Raw genomic sequence first — 22,762 nt, forward strand, 5'->3', positions numbered from 1 at the left:
TAGGGGTACATCCATCAGGTTATAGGGGCTATGGGCACACACACACACACAAAATAAAAACCCCATTGTACCGTGAAGTGCAAAGCATGGCTCACAAGGATGAGAAGGAAAAAATAGAAATTAAATTAAGGTGTCTGAATTCACAGGCTGAATATACTACATCAAGGGCTGACAATTCCAGATCCTCCAACACAGCACATCATTAGTAGCACCATTTAACATACTCACACTGATATTACTTCTTGGCTCCAGAACAAGAGTCACTTTCATTTCCCCATCTTGGTGCAGGTGGCTGAGATAGAAGAGCCTCTCGCCCATCATTCTCTCCCGGGTCATCTTGCGGGCAGCGTACAGGCGGAAGCGGACCGCACTGGCAGTCACATCTCTGGGCTCTAGCTTGGCGAAGGTGACTTTCTCCTTGAAGATGGGGTTGGGCCCTCTCTGTATGCTTGTCCTGCCCCTCTGTTTCTTACTGGGCAGCAGCACAACGTGCACTTGCCAGGAGTTGACTCCACTTCGGTCCTTATCCGGGAGGCCCTGGGCTCTGACAATAGTCACTGTGAGCTTCTGGCTGGCAGCTCTATATTCAAAGATGACATCCAGGTCACCACATTTTGAGATGGGTTCCGGGACCCCAGGTGGCACCTGAAAATTGGTCCCATCCTGTTCCTGTTGTAGACAGAGGGAAAGGTTAGGAATGGAACAATGCCTAATGCATCTTGGAAAGATGGTGCCCCTCTGTGCTTCTTCAGAACCTCACACTTTTGGACTGATAGCTTATAACCTCATACATTAGAAAGGTCTGTTTCCTGGTCTCTCCATCGGACTGTGAGTTCCTTGAGGGTACAGCACCAGACATATGGTGAGCCTTCAAAGCATATGCATGCTTTTGGAATGAATGAACAAAGCTTTTACAATTTGCAAAGTGCTATCATTGAAACCAATTGAAATACTAAGTCTAAAATTAGTTAATTATGCAACTGCCAAAAGCTAACTTTTCCTTAAGTTCCCAGGAGAAATGACTCTGCCTGGGCCTGTGCTCTCTGGGCCAGGAGCCCATGCAGAGAAGGATCCTAGTGGGGGTCATGGACAGGTGAGCCTTTAATAGATTGTCTATCTACATGGTGGAAAAGGTTTAGGACAGAACTTCTCAAACATTCTAGTGGACTTGACTAATCTGGGAATTCTGATTCAGTAGGACCAGGAGTCAGGTCTGGGATTCTGCATTTCTCAGGCCGCAAGGAAGTCTCAGCTAGCCTCCAGTCACTCTTGGAGTAGGAAGGGTTTAGGAGGACATCCCCTGCAGCCATTTAGCAAATACAACGCTGGGCTTATGGACAGAACACCTGGGTTGAAATTAAAATTCAACATTGACCAGCTTTTTGGCCCTGGCCAAAAGGGTCATGCTCTCTGTACTTCAGCTGAAAAACGAGCATTAAGGTGACTGCTTGATAGAGTGTCATTGTGAGGTTTTAGTGTGCCAAATCGCTTCAGTCATGTTTGACTCTGTATGACCCTATGGACTGTAGCCAGCCAGGCTCTTCTGTCCATGGGATTTTTCAGGCAATAATGGAGTGGGTTGCCATGTCCTGCTCCAGGGGATCTTTCTAACCCAGGAATTGAACCCATGCCTCTTATGTCTCCTATACTGAAAGGCAGGTCTTTGCCACTAGTATCACTTGGGAAGCTGTGGAAGAATGCTCGGCTCAGACAAGCCTCCGTAGATATCTATTCTCATCACTGAACTGATGCTTATTTCCAATCATGGCCCCTTGTTATAAAATATCACTTTCAGACAGCAGTTCACCTCATCCAGTCAGATCCAATGACCTCACTGAGAAGACTGAGCTGAATCACATTTACTATAATGAACCACCCTCAAACAAACTATTACTAATGTCAACATAATTTGATTTTTCCCTCTGAAGGCATGCCTCTTACTCATGACAAATTTTGGTCTGATTCTCACTGTAAATAAGAATCAGTTCTTCTTTATGTAATAGAATATCAACTGTTCTAATACAAAGAACTCTTTTATTTTTAGGCCAATATGTACACACTGCTGTTTAAAATGGGTAACAATCAGGGTCCTGCTGTATAGCACAGGGAACTCTGCTCATGTTAAACAGCAGCCTGAATGGGAGGGAGGTTTGGGGGAGAGTCAGTTCTGTTCAGTTCAGTCGCTCAGTTGTGTCTGACTCTTTGCGACCCCATGAATCGCAGCACGCCAGGCCTCCCTGTCCATCACCAACTCCCGGAGTTTACTCAAACCCATGTCCATCGAGTTGGTGATGCCATCCAGCCATCTCATCCTCTGTCGCCCCCTTCTCCTCCTGCCCCCAAATCCCTCCCAGCATCAGGGTCTTTTCCAATGAGTCAACTCTTCGCATGAGGTGGCCAAAGTACTGGAGTTTCAGCTTCAGCATCAGTCCTTCCAATGAACACCCAGGACTGATCTCCTTTAGGATAGACTGGTTGGATCTCCTTGCAGTCCAAGGGACTCTCAAGAGTCTTCTCCAAAACCATAGTTCAAAAGCATCTATTTTTCGGTGCTCAGCTTTCTTTATAGTCCAACTCTCACATCCATACATGACCACTGGAAAAACCATAGCCTTGACTAGACAGACCTTTGTTGGCAAAGTAATGTCTTTGCTTTTTAACATGCTATCTAGGTTGGTCATCACTTTCCTTCCAAGGAGTAAGCATCTTTTAATTTCATGGCTGCAATCACCATCTGCAGTGATTTTGGAGCCCCCAAAAATAAAGTCTGACACTGTTTTCACTGTGTCCCCATCTATTTGCCATGAAGTGATGGGACCAGATGCCATGATCTTAGTTTTCTGAATGCTAAGCTTTAAGTCAACTTTTTCACTCTCTTCTTTCACTTTCATCAAGAGGCTTTTTAGTTCCTCTTCACTTTCTGCCATAAGGATGGTGTCATCTGCATATCTGAGCTTATTGATATTTCTCCCAGCAATCCTGATTCCAGCTTGTGCTTCTTCCAGCCCAACGTTTCTCATGTTGTGCTCTGCATATAAGTTAAATAAGCAGGGTGACAATATACAGCCTTGACATACTCCTTTTCCTATTTGGAACCAGTCTGCTGTCCCATGTCCAGTTCTAACTGTTGCTTCCTGACCTGCATACAGGTTTCTCATGAGGCAGGTCAGGTGGTCTGGTATTCCCATCTCTTTCAGAATTTTCCAGTTTCTTTGTGTATGTGTGGCTGAGTCACTTTGCTGTACACCTGAAACTATGACAACACTTTTAATTGGCTATACTGCAGTATAAAATAAGAAGTTTAAAAAGCAAAAAAAATTTTTTTTAATATAATAATACACCTCAAAAATGCATGTTCATCAACAAAACTTACCCACAGAATTCAAGTGAAAGTGCATGGTTCTCTGGAACGAGATATTGTTAAGAATCCCAAGTCTACCACATACTACCTCTAGGACACTGGGCAGTTATTTAACCCTTCCCACTTCCTGTTTTAATCAACAGTGAAAGGGAGATGATACCTACTTTATAGGGTTGCTGTGAAAATTAAAGCACTTGACACCTAGTAGATGTCTAATAATTGCCCTTTTAAGATTCACATTAGTCTACCAAGAAAACTTGGGCTCCTTGTTTAAGGGAAAATTTAGGCTTCTTACATTTTTTCCTCTGAGCATGCATTCATGTGTGAGTGTTTCTATTCAGAGGTACTTAGTTTCAAGTGATAAAAGTGGTTGCTATAGAGACTTTTGAATACAACTGACTAGTGTAGATATAATATTAGAAGCGAGTCTCCAAGGAGTTATGCCAACTGAAAAATCAAGTCACAGTCTTCTGTTAAAACTCCTCTCTATTTTAGCTTACCCTTGATCATCTCTACATTGCTTGCTGGACCATAAGGAATAACAGTTACCACCCACTAAAGCCCTTCCTTACACCAGGTAGCACACTAAAGCCTTTATGGATGCAAAGCAAGTTCTTATGCACTTCAGACCTTCGTGACCTCTTGTTCCTTCTTCCCCTACAGGTTGGGCTCTAAGGAGCTTCTGTCTGGCACAAACCAACAAAGTCTTTTCTCCCTCCCACACAAGGTAACTCTCAACTCTCACCAAAGGCCTATCCGCTGATGTCAAGGCTTGGAAATTTACAGAATACTTCTTGGCACCCATGAATATAAAGTCCAGAGTATGTGTGAGGTTCATGCCCCATGCAGTAAATTTTTCTCCCCTTGGGCAGATGTCCCAGGACTAATTTCTACAGTTTCTTATAGTACACTTGCACAAGGTCAAGTCAGGAGTCACACTTAGAGGTAGACAACTGGATTATACACACTTATACTGGCTCTCCCTTCCCTGTATCACTTCCCTTGCCCCTCACTCTTGATTCCTGGGACTGCATGTCCTAACAAAGTAAGCTGTACTTTTGGAAAATCCAGCTAAGAAACATTATCTTTTTAGATATTCATATTAACTTTTCATTAACCTAATAAGGTAAGTTTTCAATATCCTCATTTTGGGGCCGAGCGGAACAAAGGCTTAGAATGCCTAAATAACTCATTCTTTGCCCCCAAAATCATATGACCAGCCAGAACTACCCAAGATTTGCCAGCATTAATGCTCAAAGTCCCAAATCTCATGTGAAACCATGGTGTCTACCTTCCTCCCCCACAAACCTGTCATCACCCTAACTACTTACATGCATAGTAAGTGTGTGAGATGAAGAGGAAAAAAGATAGGAGATGGGAGGTGGAAACACACACTACTTTGAATTTCACATCCTTTTAAGCCTCTGCTCTTGATATGAGCTAACAGTTCCTAGCTTTGTCATCAATGTCAATGCCAAGGTAAAAATATCTAGTTAATGAGCATCTCCCCACTTATCTACCAGGCTCTGCATTCAGATAAATGTTCACTCCATCTGCAGCTTTGTGCTGAGGTCCTGGGGAAGGGTCTGAAATAACTGTCCTGAGAATCTTGAATCAGATATAGCTCCAGGCAACAGCTAGGCTCTGGATGGGGACAATCCAAGCCATGGCTCATGAAAACTGGGCTTTGTGGTCTCTTCCTGGGTTGATCTGAGACCAAGATTCGTGAAGGCTGATATTTTCATAGCAATTAATTATTTTAACACACTCTACCTATCACCAGGCAACTAAAGGCACTCCTCAGGTGGGTACTGTTAATACAGCTAATCCATCTGACCTTCCTGCAAGGTAAAAATCTCTTCATTTTTATCCCCATTTGGCAGATTTTAATTAACTTCTCAAGGCCAATCAGTTAATCAGTGGAAAGCAGAGATGAAAAGTGGGACAGCCGCCTCCCTGAGTGCTCAAAATCGCCAACCACCCTCCCACCGTCGTCCCTGCCAAGCCTTGGGTCTGCAGGAAAAAGTCAATGGCCTTTTCCAGCAGAGAAGAGCAATGCTTGCAAAACCATCAACCTCACAGGTAGGCACACTGCATGACCGGTTTCCTTCTGAGGCAAAATAAATGATCCCTTTGGCTCTCATATCCTGGGTTTTCCTTTAAGATGAGAACACTTGCGCCACAATTGGCAAAACCCATGAAGATTTAAAGATGTTTCTATCAAACTGGAAGCATTTCTGTTTTAACAAGATACTGTTGATGTCATCTGTGTGGCCCAAAGTAAACAGCCCCACAGTGTGTTCCTGATGCCAGATACACAGGGGAAGAGAAGCTTCCTAATACAGCTAAGAGGCAAATAAATCAATTCTTAAAAGGCGAGCTAAGCCTGCAAAGCAGGCATTTACAGGAACTGCCTCCACACTGCATCTGAGGTTCTACTGTAGGAGCACCAAATTACAGTTTTTGTCTCAAAATAGATAGGAGGTTGAATGGAGCACACAGCGATGTCTGGGTATTTTTGGAGTCTGAGAACATTTAGTGCCCTCAACACCCAGTCTTCTATTGAAGCTCCATGAGGCAGGCAAACGGGAGGTTGCCTGGAGAAAGTAATTCCAAGCCCAGTGGTAGCGTTATCAAGGCGACAGACTGTCAATAGGCAGGTAAACAGTTCTGTTCTGTTTATGTGGTGAGAGAGCCAAAAAAGAATCATATTTTTAAATGTTGAATGTTAGTGTGTGGGATTTGATCTGATTCTTGGCAGTAAACCAGTAGGAAGCAGACTTTTTTTTTTTTAACAAAATGTATAAGATAGATCACTTTGAGGGTCTTTATATGAAGGTTTTCTTTTAACCAGCCACAAACCACGTATCTAAGTTGCCATCCCTGGACTTCAGCAATAACTCTACACACAGGACACATGTCCCTGTGTCATCTCCTTATGCTTTCTCTATGTGCTCCAGTACCTCAGCAGTCAGGCTTTGAAACATAATTTTCTATGATTTTTTTCTCCTCCTTGATGAGCATTTGGTGTGTATGACAGTCCAGGTTCTAATAAGAGATTCATCCTGTTTAATTTCTCAGGCAGACTGACACTAACAAAATCCATCTAACCTTCTCCTTCCTCTATTCACACAAAGTTTTATATAACTACATGAGTTATTTCTTCAAAATTAATTTCAAAGTAAGTATTAGACATATTAAATATTAGAATATTTAATATATCTTAAAGTCATGCAAGGAGATCAAACCAGTCAATCCTAAAGGAAATTAACCCTGAATATTAAATGGAAAGACTGATGCTGAAGCTCCAATACTTTGGTCCTGATGCCAAGAGCCGACTCATTGGAAAAGACCCTGATGCTGGCCAAGATTGAAGGCAAAAGGAGAAGAGAGCAGCAGAGGATGAGATGAGATGGTTAGATAGTATCAGTGACTCAATGAGCATGAATCTGGGCAATCCTCCAGTCACACTTCTGGATGTTTAGGCATATTTGGGAATAGTTTCAGCTGGAAAAGAAATTAGGCAATGTATGTTTTATCAGAGATTTACCCAAAAAGCAAAGTCAATGGACAGAGAGACATGACAGACTAATGCCATCTCTTAGAACTTCAGCTCAATTTGGACCTAATAAATATGTTCATACTGTAAGATCTTCATCATAACACCTTGTATAATTTCATTTGCAGGGCACTGTGCTTTTTGTTTCATTCCCAAATAATTCTCATATTCAAAAATTCATAACTTAAGATTTGGTATAAAAAATATGTATATACTCCATTTAATTGAAACTATGAAGGAAATAATCCAGCCTCCTTAAAGAACTAAAAACTCCTTTACATAAAAAAAGAAGCCTGATTGTTGCTGGGTTCAATCTGCCACCAATGCTTCTTTTTATTTTTCCATTTTGATAGATTTCACTTACATATGATTTTTTTTAGTGGCACACATAGGAGCTGGGATCTGGTCATCCGAATAAAAAATATATTTCCATTAAAGGCTGTTTAGGTGGTTTTTTTTTCAAGGCAATGCTTCCTTTTTGGAAAAATTTTCTTCTTGAAGGGTGGGGAGAAAGGGAGGAGAGGAACGGGGAGGGGAAGGGGAACAATGAACCAGGGAGCTGACAATATTCAAGCCAGGAAAAAGTGGAAAACAAACAACTTGCCTCTGGACTCCACACAGAGGAGCTGTCAGTAGCATAGGAATCTTCGAATCCCCGGTTATTAAAAGCTGTCTCCATCTCCAGGCTGCCCTCTGTGGACTGCCGGCTGAGGCTGTGGACCACACTGGTCTCTCCAGGAGATCCACCATGGTGCCTGGTGTTCCCCAGCTCACAAGGGGACTGTGAATGGGCAGAGATGGGATCATCTTCACCATAAGACAGATTCTCAGAATAAGTCAGTTGGCTGGCTCCATCCAAACCTAAATTTGCAAAAAGGAAATTCTTTCAAATGTACTATCATGTTTCATCTTTTCATCTAGAGAAAATGGGCAATAGCAACTATTCCAATCATTAAATAACACCTGCTGAAACACACTTTCATCTATATGTTGGATAAATTGGCCATAAAATCAAAACCCATTAGTTCATTATATAGGGTACAAGAAGACTGAATGCTTTATGATAATATGAACATAAAGGATGTACACTATGTTTGAAGGATAAAATAAATACAACTCTTCACAACTCCATGAACTATAACCCACTAGCCTCCTCTGCCCATGAAATTTTCCAGGCAAGAATACTGGAGTGGGTTGTGATTTCCTCCTCTGGGGGATCTTCTGAACCCAGTGATCAAACTCACATCTTGTATCTCTTGCATTGGCAGGCAGATTCTTTACCACTAGTGCTACTAGTGCCACCTGGGAAGCCCCTGGATTCAGAGGATCTGGGTTTAAAATCCAAGTTTTGCATTAAGAACTTGAACAATATTTGAACTGTCTTAACCTTTGTTTCCTTGTCTATGTGTGTTTGCTTACTCAATCATGTTCAACTCTTTGTAATCCCATGGACTATAGCCCACCAGGCTCCTCTGTCCATGGAATTCTCCAGGCAAGAATACTAGAGTGGGTTGCCATTTCCTCCTCCAGGGGATCTTTCCACCCAGGGATCGAACCCAAGTCTCCTGAATCTCCTGCACTGCAAGAAGATTCTTTATCCACTGAGTCATTGGGAAAAGCCATTAAAAATTCACTGTGGACATGTGAAATAATATCTGCCTAGTAACCACCAGCCTTTCCATAAATATTAGCCTTGCTGACCTGTCTGGCCTCATCCAACCAGCATCCAGCAAACCATCCAACCTCATCCAGCAAAGCCCATTCAGTACTACCACCAAACTCGTAGACATCTGTGGCCTCACAGGCCATGAAAACACCAGTTGTATATTTTTGTTCACAGCATTCTTCAAGCCCTCGCTCCTCTCCTTTCCTTCTTGTCCATCCGAAGTCCCGACAGCTCCCAAATCTTCCCTGACTCATTTAGACTCAGAGTCTTTCTCAGCCCTTAGTGTCTCCTCTCTCTTGGTACTCCCTTACCCTGTTCACCCCCTTCCTCTTCCTTGACACCCAGGTTACCCTCAGATAATAAGGAAAAATTGACAGGGTCTTCCTGTTCTTCCTAAGCAATAGTTTTCACCCTAAATTGCCTCCCACATCCAGAAACTAGCCAAGGATGTCTTATCTCTTTGGCCTCTACTCTTCTCCAGTGTCCCCCACTCTCAGGATGATGGAAAATTAGAGATATAGACAAGATTCATGAGGATGACAAGCTCAGCTCTTATTTACACACTGTATAATAGCAGTTGTTCCCACCATTGGTCTTAAAATCTGAGCTAGAACATAAGGTCCTTGAAGCTGCTAAGCAACATCCATATACTGCATAGTCTTTTCCATGGAAACAACAGTTGTGTATTTTTGTTCACAGCGGTCTTCAAGCCCTTCCTCCTCTCCTTTCTTTCCTGTCCATCCAAAGTCCCGACAACTCCTGAATCTTCTCTGACTCCTTCAGATTCAAAGTGGATTTTATTAAATCTCAAGTAGCTTTCAAGGCTACGCAGATAACAAATACTTGAAACAGTCAGATGTGTAGCAATATGGAGCAGTGTGGACAGTGGTTTAGCAGACAATATTTGACCCACCTACATAAACACATAAACTTAAAAACACATCATCACCCTCTGCAAACCAGATACAAAAATCTTGGGGAAGAGTTGGTTTTCAGGGCATGAATTCCAACCCCTCATTTGGGATTTTGCCAAATTATGGCAAGCCATTGAGAAGTTCTCCATCTGCCTTGTTTTTCTTAATAATTCACTTCAGGCCTCTTGGAAACACTCTCATAGGATACCTAAAATCTTGACATTCATACTTTCAGTTATCTGGCAAACACACACACAGAAGAAAAAAAAAAAAAAGACCCAGAAAATGACAGAACAAGGGTTATTCCATTTGCAAAACCCTATAACACAAAGCAGAATTTTCTTCTCAGGCTCTAATTAGCCCATCCATTCCTCACATACACGAACACTAAAATGTCCTATTAAACAGTGGGTCATCCATCAACGTGTGTAGCGCCCAGCAGGATCTCAGCACAAAATCTAACTCTGCCAAGAAATTACCCCCATAAAATTGTCTCATGACTTCAACTCCCACAGTGATAATACTTAGATCAGTAATAAGGGAATTTTCAAAAGCTACATTAAAGCCTTAAAAAGCTATTCATAAGTGAAAAACGTAAGAACTATATTAATGTAACAAACCATTTTCCCTGACAGACAAGCAAGGAATGAATTAGAAAGGCAAATCTGGGGGACAAGTCAAGTTGCAAGGAGGGGGAAGGGTGATTCACTGTTACATAAAGCATCTTCCCATGCTTTAAACTAAAGAAGGTCATGTCACCTTAAACACAGAAAAGTAATTGCCTGTTGTCGAGAAATGTATCCTGGCTTCTTAGAAATTATAGAGCATAATTGTGTCACATCAACCATATTTATTTTATGAGAGGAAATTTTTTAGTCCATATCCCACTTTGATGGGGTGTAAACCTATTATGCTTTTATGCTTTCTTTTCTACTACAAGACCCTTCCCACTATCACCTATACTTTTGCCTACCATTCGTGATGGTCAATTTTATGTGTCAGCTTGGCTATAGGCCTCAATTATTCAATCAAACGCTAATTTAGGAGTTGCTGTGAAGGCATTTGGTAGCTATAATTAAAGTTGACTTTCAGTAGAGGGGATTATCCTACACAATCAGTCCCTTGAAAGGCCTTAAGAGGAGAACTGAGGCATTACTGGAGGAGAGCAATTTCATCTATAGACTGAAGCTTCAGTTCCTTCCTGAGTTTCAGCCTCTCCTTCTGAACAGTGGGTTTCAGAGCTCCCACAATCACATAAGCCAATTCTTCGCAACAAATCTCTTAAAATACACACACACACACACACAAAAACAGGGCATAATTGACTTGTTTTAAATGACACAAGGAAGGTAATGATTAGCTACTATGAAACATCTTAAGAACTAAATATTTCACACACAAAAATAAGGCTTTGCTCAAAACAAAAAGTCCAGTAAGTGGGCTATTATTCTGTAGCCCACCTTACAAGCATAGAGACCTCATGCACAGCTCCTCATTCAGATCACTTAGGCCAAGCCCCCTTTGACATTATCAGGAATACAGTGACAACTAATTCACAATAACACTAAGTCAGATCTGTGAGACAAGAGAACTTAGCTGGAATATGAAGAAGGTTTTAAGTGGGTTTGGACCTTGAATTTCACTGGTTCTACATTCTGAATGCACCCTTTAAGTGAAAGAGCTGTCTACAGTTAAATTTTATCTCGGGGCTTCCCAGGTGGCACTAGTAGTAAAGAACCCACCTGCCAATACAGGAGACATAAGAGATGCGGGTTCTACTCCTGGGTGGGAAAGGTCCCCTGGAGGAGGGCATGGCAATCCATTCCAGGATTCTTGCCTGGAGAATCCTAAGGACTGAGGAGCCTGGTGGGCTACAGTCCATAGGATTGCAAAGAGTCAGACACAACTGAAGCAACTTTGCATGCACGCATGCAAATTTGATCTTAGAAAAACATGTTTAAGGTAGAGGGGAAAATAGCTAAATAGAGAAAAGGCATTAAAAAAATTCTCTCTGGGGTGCATGCTTAATCTTTTCATTATTCTTTACTGCTGACACAGGGTGCATGCTTAATCTTTTCATTATTCTTTACTGCTGACACAAATTCAATGATCTAAAAATGAACAAAAAGAAATGACACAGAAAAAAATCATGCAATAAAAATTACATTAACATTTCCATGGCATTTGATAACCTAAAATTTAGCATGCTGTTAATCATTCTTATGAAAACTCTTGCTGATTTTCTTCAAAATGTACAGGTAATTCATTCAATGTGTAGACTCATTCCACCCTCCGGTAGAGAAAAATGTAGCCTTTCTATCACCATCTGTCAAAAAACTCAGAATCACACCAGTTACGACAAAAGTTGCTGCTGATTCCAGGAAGGTTGAGGGCTACAGTGTTTGTCAGAACTCTCAGAACAGCGTATTTGTATAAATCAAAATCTAGACACTTGGGCCTCTGGGAAATGGGGCCATTAGCTTTAGAATTAAACAAGCTACTCATAGGGGATCAACTGCGATTAACTTTCATTAGCTAACATTTGCTCTCTCAGTGGAGAGAGAAGAGTGCTGTGCTGTTAACAGCAGAGAAAAAGCAAACAGGAGAGAGGGTGAGGAGATTACAGAGGGCGTCTGGCAACTGTTACTATTCTTTGGTTACATTGAGCATTTATCTCTTGGCTTACCTAGGCTAAAAAGACGAGCAATAAAATGCTATGTGGCCCATGTCAATAAGTAAAATTACATTAGGTCAGCAAATTATTATATTCCCTCTAAAAAAATAGGGCTCATTCGTTGATTTTCCTTTCTGCCTCCTTTGTTCATTTTTTGCCCACTTCATCCATATCATCAAATCAGAAATTTCTTCTCTGTTATCGTCTCTCAGTTCTACGCTCTCCTTTTTAAAAGTCTTCCTATTAGTAAGTGCTGAAAAACAAGGAAGACCAACTATGATCCCATTGGTTGGATGAACCACAGGCCCAGAGGAAAGAAGGAAAAGATTAGAGAACCCAGGTCATTTTAGACCAGGTCACTATGGTAGACAGTATGACATTTTCTCTGGCTTACTTTTTTTTTTACCAGATACACTTCACAGACTGTTCCCTGTTCCAATGTCCTACGCCATTCAGGGTTCTGGGCATAAAGAAGTCAGAGAGATAGAGAGATGCCTGACCTTTGCTGTGGAAAGCACTAATAAATATCGTACTGTTCTTTCCCTAGGTTCTTTTGTATGCCTGGTGGGCAGGGCCAAGGACCCTTGACAAGTCCTACTCACAGTCACAGGCTGTGCTCACCCGGCCCTGAGTGTCCCCCTCTCCCTTTGTGAAAAGTACGCTTAGTCTGAAGATGGAGGGTTCCAAGAGACCTGCTCACACCCAGGATTATAATACGGGTTGGGCTCCAGAAACTACAGGGCATGAGGGAGAGCATGCGGGGTACATGTTGTTTGAAAAAGGTTATTCAGTATTATGAAAACACATTATTTTTATTTGGAAGGTAAATCATACCTATTGTTTTAATAATACAACCTATTAAAAGTAAGGCTTCAAAAATCTCCTGGGGTTACATAGATATATGGAAAATGGATCCTACATTTTCAAATGGGGGGAAAGGCACAGAAGTGCAACATCAGGAGACATGTATGTAAAATTTTTGTACTTGTCAGAAGGGAATGAAATTTTATAAACCTTGAAAAACACCATTCTAGTCATTAGCTGTCAAAATGTACAAAGCAATAAACTATGAGGAAGGAAGGGGGTTACACAATTCAGGATCAAGACTTTGGTACTGCTGATCCATTCTCTCTGCATGAGGCTCTTTGGAAGGTCTGAAGCAGCCCTTTGGCCCTGTCCCACCTTCTGGACATCACCTTTCTTTTTTCTCTCCTCTCTGGACTCTCAGATGCCAGTGCAGTGACTCAATATCATTCTTACCATTAGACATACCTGGTCTAGATAAAGGAAAGGTTTGATGCAAAGAATACCTTTGCAGGTGGACACTTCTGTGCTGTCTTCTTTGTGGGTGGAGAGACGGTGACTGGGTTTTGGTTTATGCTCCAATCCTGTCTGCTTTCCTTTCTCAGATGCTCCTGAGCAGAAACTCTGGGACCGGGACACGGAAATCTCAAATTGTTTGATCACCTCCTCATCACTGTCAGAAGATGTGGACAGCTCCTCATCATCTCCGAACCTGTTAACTGGAAGCAAACAAGAGCCATGAGTCTTCTATGGGGCCCACAAGAAAACAGAGACAGGTAGTCCAGAGAAACAGTGGCCAATTAATCTGGATCAAAGCAGACCGAAGGTGGGTAGAAAGAATTTAAAGCACTTTTGAAACACAAGTTTTGAGTCCAAAGGAATGAAACAGGAAAAGAAAGCTCAGAAGGGTAATTGGAACTACAGGGCTAGGGCTCAGAGAAAACACCTTCCCCATGCAACGCCCCACCCCCAGCACCCTGTAACCAACATAATGAGCCCTCTTGTTGAGCTGGGCAGCCTGCTGAGTCGTGATGCTGCTGACATGTGCTCACGACTGGGAATAGGACCAGCAATCTGGACACATATGTATCTTAAGTGTATTTCTAGCCGGTGGTGATGAAAATATGCTCTTTGCCTCATCTCAGCTATTAAAACACAAAGTGAAGACCCACTTCAGGAAAGAGATATTAGCTACTGAGATCTTCCAAAAGCTTCCTAGATTTGAAAAGCGACACCACATTGTGTGTGTCTTAAAAAATAATGAATAACTAGCTTGTACTAGCAATGCCTTTCTCCATCACCAACAACCCAATCCAGACACTCTGAATCATTCGTACCACTTCCCCCACCCCAGCACACTGGTCAGTCTTCTTCATTTCTCCAGCAGCATCTGATCATCCCTGCCCTTGCCCATGTTGTTCCTTCTGCCAGAAACCTTCCCTCCCCAGGTGCTTACCTGGTTGGCTGCTCTCAACTTTGTGGTCTCAGCTTGACTTCATCCTAAACACTTCCCTGATTGTTCTACCTTAAGGAGCTCTGTGGACTTACCTAGGCAGCATATTAAAAAAGCAGAGACATTACTTTACCCACAAAAGTCAACCTAGTCAAAGCTACGGGTTTTCCAGTAGTCATGTATGGATGCGAGAGTTGGACTATAAAGAAAGCTGAGTGCTGAAGAATTGATACTTTTGAACTGTGGTGTTAGAGAAGCCTCTTGAGAGTCCCTTGGACTGCAAGGAGATCCAATCACTCCATCCTAAAGGAAATCAGTCCTGAACATTCATTGGAAGGACTGATGCTGAAGCTGAAACTCCAATACTTTGGCCACCTGATGTGAAGAACCGACTCATTGGAAAAGACCCTGGTGCTGGTAAAGATTGAAGGCGAGAAGAGAAGGGGGCGACAGAGGATGAGATGGTTGGATGACATCACCGATGCGATGGACATGAATTTGAGTAGGCTCTGGGAGTCGGTGATGGACAGGGAGGCCTGGCGTGCTGCAGTCCACGGGCTCACAAAAAGTTGGACACGACTGAGTTACTGACCTGAAGGAATTCTGTTCCCTGCACTTAATATTTTTTCTTTCTTCTCCCCAATAAATTCCGTGAAAATAAAGATATCACCTGTTTTATTATCTGATGTCTCTATAGTGTGTAAAACAATGCCAGCTAAGGAGTAAGTACTTAATTAAACACTTGTTGAATGTTGACTAGATTGATGAATACCCAGTGTTTTCTCTCAAGCCTGAGCCTTTCTCTCACACCCAACACTCACACATGATCCCGTGTCTGGAATACTCTTCTCCAGTCCCCATCTAAACTAGCCAAGAATCTAGCTCACTGAGGTCTCAGCAGAGGCATCATTTCTTTCAGAAAGTCCTTCCTTGATCCCTTAAATCAACTTTAGGGATTTAAGGCTCTTTCCATGTACTGTAAAATCACTCTCTATCCAGTCCTGTCCAGTGCTTCCTTCAGCTTTGTGGAGGAAATTATCTATTTAACTGCCAACCTTTCCATCTAACTTGTACACACCCTGAGACCAAGAAGCACATAAGACCACCCATCCCTGCATCCCTCCAGGCACTATCTCTGTGTCAGGCACAGGGCAGATGACACTGTAAATATCTGCTGAATATGGACTGGAAATATAAATAATATCGAATTATTATTTAAAGATTTCCTCTTTTCATCCAAAACTCACACAATGGTTCCAGCGAAGGGTATGGCTATTAACAGGACAGATGGGTCCTGAAGATCAGTTAAGAATTAGAAGTTAGGAAGAAATTTAAAAGCCATATTTTAAGTGAGGGAAAATACTTGAAAACACTCACCTGGCCAAAACATTTACTCTCACTTAAGAGTTGATTTTCCTGAGGCTCTTCAGAAGCAATTATAACAAACACTTATTGAATATCTTTCATGTGCCAGGAAGTGTCCTAAGTATCTTATACACATCTCATTTAATCCACACAAAACCTCTATTGCTGTTCCCAACTTTCACATATGAAAATTGAGGCAGAGAAAAGTCTACAACTGTCTGAAGATCACACTGCCAGGAGGGGGTAGAACCAAAATTTGAATCAAGGCAGTCTGTCTCTAGAGGCCACACTTCTAATCACTCTGCTGGAGAATCAGAGAGAGGTGGCAGAAAGAACTCTTATTCTTTGTGCTCGCTCATATTAGCAAGCTGACTCTATGCGGCTGAGACTCTTAACCTCTCTGATCCTGTTTCTTCATTTGTGGATCATTTCTAATGTATGGATCATTTCCCAGGTCTTTTCCAGATCTAAATTCTCAAACTCCAAACTTTCTACCTGACAGGTGTCAACATTCAATCTATTTCTCTCTTTTATGGAATAGCTGATCCAGTGACTTAAGAGCATATTGTTTTCAGCTCACTCAATTTTATTGTTATCTGGGACCAGACCCATGGCAAGACATAGAAAGCTAAGTGTTAGAAGAGATTTCATTACCATCCCAACAGAACACCATTACAATGAACAGGCTCCTCACGTCTCAGTGTGCTAGGCATAGTTCCTAGCATGGAATGGGCCATCACATATGGAAGAGATCCAGAGACTAACAGGACCAAAAGTAAACTCTCCCCACCTTTAGAGTATAGGGCCATCTACACACCTGGGAGGTAGTCAGGGGGATATACGCACTGGAGAAATGGTTGGAATAGACCTCCACTGGCACTTTTTCCAACTCTGAGATTCCATTCCATGCGTACTACTAGGCCATTTGTATTCCATTAGTATTACTACACCAGGCCACGTGGCCTGCCTCCTGAGAAATCTGTGTGCAAGTCAAGAAGCAACAGTTAGAACTGGACATGGAACAACTGACTGGTTCCAAATCGGGAAGAGTACGTCAAGGCTGCGTATTGTCATCCTGTTTATTTAACTTATATGCAGAGTACTCATGCGAAATGCTGAGCTAGATGAAGCACAAGCTAGAATCAATATTGCCAGGAGAAATATCAATAAACTCAGGTACGCAAGAAAAACTAAAGAGCCTCTTGATGAAAGTGAAAGAGGAGAGTGAAAAAGTTGGCTTAAAGCTCAACATTCAGAAAACTAAGATCATGGCATCTAATCCCATCACTTCATGGGAAATAGATGGGAAACAATGGAAACAGTGACAGACTTTATTTTGGGGGGCTCCAAAATCACTGCAGATGGTAACTGCAGCCATCAAATTAAAAGACACTTGCTCCTTGGAAGAAAAGTTATGACCAACCTAGATAGCATATTAAAAAGCAGAGACATTACTTTGCCAGCAAAGACCTGTCTAGTCAAGCTATGGTTTTTCCAGTAGTCATGTCTGGATGCGAGAGTTGGACTATAAATAAAGCGGAGCACTGAAGAATTGATGCTTTTGAACTGTGGTGTTGGAGAAGACTCTTGAGAGTCCCTTGGACTACAAGGAGATCCAACCAGTCCATCCTAAAGCAGATCAGTCCTGGGTGTTCATTGGAAGGACTGACATTGAAGCTGAAACTCCAATACTTTAGCCACTTGATGTGAAGAACTGACTCACTGGAAAAGACCCTGATGCTGGGAAAGATGAAGGCAGGAAGAGAAGGGGACAACAGAGGATGAGATGGTTAGATGGCATCACTGACTCAATGGACATGAGTTTGAGTAGGCTCTGGGAATTGGTGATGGACAGGGAAGCCTGACATGCTGCAGTCCATGGGGTTACAAAGAGTCGGACACAACTGAGCAACTGAACTGAACTACTATTAAATTACATACTATTAATATACTTAATTATATTAACATATATTAATTATATTAAATGTGACTAATATCACTAATAGTATACTATTAGTAGTATACTATTGTTTTACTATTAAAACTTTTCATAGTCAAAAGTCATCAATTTCAAATTAAGTGAGTTAGTCCATAAGTATTTCCTCATATATAAAATTAAGAAAGAGAATTCATTAATTTACCAGTATGGGATCCTTGATTTTTTTCCCCAGTGAGTCACTGATCATCCACAGAGCACATATTCTCCTCACTCAATATAATAACCATACCGAGTCCAAGCTTGCTCTGCTCGCTGCAGGACAGGCCAATGAATCCGAGTCTCAAAGTGTTGAGGCAAGGAAGAGACTAATCGGAGAGTCGGCTGACCAAGAAGTTGGCAGGCTATCAGGTCAGGGCCTGGTTGCCAGGTTCTTTATAGATCAGAGGTTGGGGGGAGGTGAAGAAACAAAGTAAAAAGACTGTTCAGTCCTTGCAAATGTCCCCTGGAATGGCAAGCCTCAGGCAGGGGAATGTGTTAGTTTCAGTTCCTTGTAGTCCTTCACAATTGGGCGGCTCAGATTATCTCCCTGAGGGAGACTCTTACGTATTCTTATAATACCAAAAAAGGGTTAAAGTCACAGAAATAGATCCAGCATAAATTTAAAATTACTCTTCCCTGTTGCATAATCATAACAGTAATTATAATGTTTCCCATTAACTAAACATAGACTATATGCCAGGTATCTTCTGGGGACTTCATATATATTATTCCATTTAATCACCACAGCAACACCATGAAGTAGGGATAATTATTATTACTCTCATTTTAGAGACAGGAAACAGAGGCATAGAGAGATTAAGTAACTTATCTTAGGCAAAAAACTTAGCAAAGTAACAAAGCTGGGACTTGGACATAGAACCTCTGTTCTTGGTCACTGCACAAATCATCAAACATTATTGCCTCAGGACACTACAGCCATATCTAGATTACTTTTCAGAGTGCGCCAAGAGGGGGTTTTGCCATTTTCACCCTGAAATCTGCCAGGACTTTGCTTCCTTTGTGAGAAGAGAGAGCAGAGGGAAGAAGAGTCACCCTATGTGAGAGTGAACGCACCCAGGCTGCAGTATAACTGGTCCATTCTCCTCATGGGATTCTAAATGCAACTGCACATGCTATTCTAAGCCTCAGTCCTCAAGGATTTCAGGAAATTCTCTGTCTAAAAATGAAACCTGTCATCCCTCCTAAAAACCCACTGGTAGCAACAGAAGTCAGTAGTGGTACTATTATAACAATAAAAGCAATCCCATATACAGCATTGATCATGAGCCAGGCACTATTCTAGAAAGTTACATCTGATAACTTATTTACTCCTCACAATAACCCAGTGAAATCAGTACTTTATTATCCCCATTCTGTCAATGGGGAAACTGAGGCATCATGAAGTCAGTAATTTGCTGCAGTGATAACAGTTAATAAACATTGTAACCAGGATTCAAACCCAGGTGGTCTGGCTCCAACGTCAATATTATTATGACAACATTATGCTCCCTCTATCATCTGTTACTTGAAGGAAAAAAAATCCTGGTCAAAATCTATACAACTGTGTTTGGTCACTAAGAATATAAAATCACATAGGTTGGGTTAGAAAGGATTTTCATGAGCATTTATCTATTCCCTCATTTTCACAAAGAGAAGCCAATACCCAAAGAGGCAAAGTGTATATCAAGCTAGGAACAAATGGAGGTCTCCAGATTTCCAGGTCAATGGTTTTGCAACACTATTTTCCATGTTCTCTAACCAATCAGTTATTTTCTCAAATTCAAAATTTGACTCTTACCTTTTTGAAAGATCCCAGCTGCTACTTTCCTTGCAATGAGTCTGTGTCAACAACTAAAGAGTGGATCTGGATTTCATTCAACTTAAATCTTTGAAAATCACTAAGTCTTGTCTAAGTTGTGGCACTTAATTTTCAGACATAAGATAGTACTTTCTGAAACACAGTATAAATACCAAGTTCAAACCTCTTTCAAGCTAAGCACTTGGGAAATAATATTTAATACAAATGGAAATTTGTATTAAAATCTTTACCTCTTCATCCAATTAGCTTGCTAAGACAACAGAGAAAAAGTTGCACAAATACCAAGTATGTGGACACATCTTGAAGTTGAGATTGTTCACTTCACTCAATCACAGAATTTGGAGAGATTTTAGACACCACCTCAGAATCTACCACCAAAGAGAAGTCAGACTTATCTGCAATATTCCTGACGCATGGCCACCCAGCTCCTTCCCTCTGTTCACATACTATTGAGTTGCTACTGTGGGCTCCTTGCACTGACAGGAAGTTCATGATTTTGACTAAGAAAAGTTATCTATCAATACCAAGTCTCTATAGCAGTGCAATCAGAATATTCCTCCCTTTGATTTTTAGTGAATCTTTTTTATTTTTTCTTGTAAACAGAGGTAGAGGAAATGCCATCTTCATCTTTCACAACTAAAAGACAGGAAAGTGGGGCCTCAGTGCCACAGAAGCTGCCTGTCCAGGTCTAACATCAGTGAAGGCAGAATCTGGAGTCAAGCTGCCTCCGCATGAATCTGGGACCTTCCATTTGCTGGTCTGAGATCTAAGCAAGTTCCTTAATCTTTCTGAACTTCGGTGTCCTTATCTTGATATTCCTTACATCTTAAAGTTGTTGATAGGGCTAAATGGGATAAATCACGAAAGGGAAGAAAAAAAACAAAGCATGCCTGGCATATGATATGCTAAAAAATGTTAATGATTATTATTATTACTCCTCATCACAGCAGTGCCTTATATGGAAACCCATCTAGGAAGCCCTGCCATTTATAAGCAAAGGAAAGAATGCCTATTCTTTCAGGGTCTGATTTGAAAACTCCTCAACTGTTTCAGGGAAAGGATGAAAGAAACAAGGGCAGGAATAAGAGAAAATTAAGCTGACAATGTGGGTTGTATCAGCTTCCTTCCCTCACTATGCATTTTTCCAAGTTTAGAGGTGGAGCACTCTGTAAGACTTGGCAGTGCTGTCTGGATGTGGGCAGTGCTCAACACCTGCTCATTTTGTTGTTTCTCTTAAGGCAACAAAACCACCAACTGGTGGTGCAAAGAGGATTTCTTAAGACTGTCTGCTGCTATTTTACAGATGGAGAAGGACTTTATAAATGATCAGTGCAGATCCAAACCTTTTAATTCCTTCCCGCCCACATAGGAGCAATTAGGTGGAGGGAAGTACTGCTCATATCTTATAGGTGGGACCTGGAGACAGGCGGAGGTGGGTTGTGCTCGGTGGTGCGGTACCTGAGTGCTCATTTTAGCTACAATTGCAAGAATCCCTAATATACCAGATTTCTCAATACCTACAGCAAGTGTCTGCCCAGGGTGGTTGGATAAGGATAGAAATAAGAACAAGAAGTTGGTTAAAGTGAATAAAGCACAAGGGAGGGTCAAAGGCGACAACTACCCCTCTCAGATCCTTAAAAAGCTGACCACATTTTTAGATGCATAATCCAGTCATTTTTTAACTCAAACAGGATAGGAAAAGATTTATATAAATCATCAACCTTGATTTTTTTTTTTCAGACGATGCTCTGTGGAAGTCTGGGATTCCACAAAGGAGCTTCAATGCCACCCACGGTAAAAGTAAAGATGTGGGTGGTTGCACTGAGCAGGCTGAGCTATACACCCTGAACAATCAGGGCTGTTTTGCTTTAATACAGTTTATATTTTTATAAGATTCTGTTGGGAAAAAATAAAAGTCCTGACATTTTTTAAAGGTTGAAAAACATTGATATAACCTAACTCCCTCATTCTACAGAATAGACACTAAGGCTGAGACTACTTAAGGCACATACCTATATGTCAAGCAGATAGTTAGTGGCAGAGGAAGGATTACAACCTGGTTCTCCTGTGCACACTTGTTTTGTCACCCTACACCTTGTATGAGATGTTTTGACAACTCCATTTCATATATGAACAAAGAGATGGCACTTGTAATGGCTAAATATTAATTAGTCAAAAGGAAAAATTTTTATGAGTAACATACAGATCACTGCACTAGGAAAAAGTTACAATATTGAGGATGCTAATTATGCCAGCAGCAGAGTACATGACTTGAACTAACCTAATAATAATTATAAATTCATGAAAAAAAATTAAACGATCTGAAAGCATAGAGAGTGAACAGAAGATAGAAATGAGAGGAGATCTAATTTGTTAAAGAAGAAAACATTACTGGATGACTACATGGTTATACTATTTATCTGCTAAAAGTATTCCTAGGTCTATGAGGCACAGGGCATCAAGGACTCAGGCAGAAATCACAAGCCTTATTGACCTGAGGTGTCAAAGGGCAGAATTCAGGGCAACCAGAGCAACTGGACATGGAAAAGGAAATCCCAGAAAAGAGGGACCCAGAGAGAGAGAGAGCTCCGAAATCTGCATATGAATTTAGTTCAAGCATTTGGCTGAAATCTGTACTATGTATACATATGGAAAAATTCAAGAAAATTAGAAAAAGTAAGACCTAGAAGACTAAAAATTTGATTAGACATTTTGTCTGAAGCCTGTCTCAGCAGAGTCTGAGTTAGGAGTTTGAATCTGGCCAAGGCAGAGTAGCTTGGGAGACACTCTAGATTTTCTGTTCAAACTTTAGAAGGGCTAACACTAGAAATAAGACTGAGTAAAACTGAAATAAGCCCAACATGACAAACTAGAAACCATTATACTCAAAGGAATCAACTAGTAATTCCCCTGTTGAAATTGGGCTAAAATGAAAAGCAATACTCTTTACAGGAAGATTAAAGAATCCAATATCTTCACAGCATTTGATCCACAATGTCCAGTATACAATCAAAAGTCACTAGACATACAAAGAAACAAGAAAAATGTGAATCACCAAGGAAAAACAACATTCAACTGAAACTAGCCTCAAGATGACTCAGATTGTGGATGCAGAAGACATCTTTAAAGTATCTATTGTATAAGTTCAAAGAATCAAAGGAAAGGGTGA

General features: G+C 41.2%; 1 protein-coding gene across 1 annotated transcript in view; it reads right to left on the reverse strand.

The window, feature by feature from the left end:
• SYT16 (synaptotagmin 16) overlaps positions 1-22,762 on the reverse strand; it is a 285,804-nt gene that overhangs the window by 24,724 nt on the left and 238,318 nt on the right. The window contains exons 3-5 of the mRNA XM_043920779.1: positions 13,485-13,697; positions 7,525-7,781; positions 229-669 (exon numbers count right to left, since the gene is read on the reverse strand). Coding sequence (XP_043776714.1) covers positions 229-669; positions 7,525-7,781; positions 13,485-13,697 — 911 coding nt within the window. The remainder of the gene's footprint in view (positions 1-228; positions 670-7,524; positions 7,782-13,484; positions 13,698-22,762) is intronic.

The sequence above is a fragment of the Cervus elaphus genome, chromosome 12 (genome assembly GCF_910594005.1).
Source record: "Cervus elaphus chromosome 12, mCerEla1.1, whole genome shotgun sequence".
NCBI classification, from domain to species: Eukaryota; Metazoa; Chordata; class Mammalia; order Artiodactyla; family Cervidae; genus Cervus; species Cervus elaphus.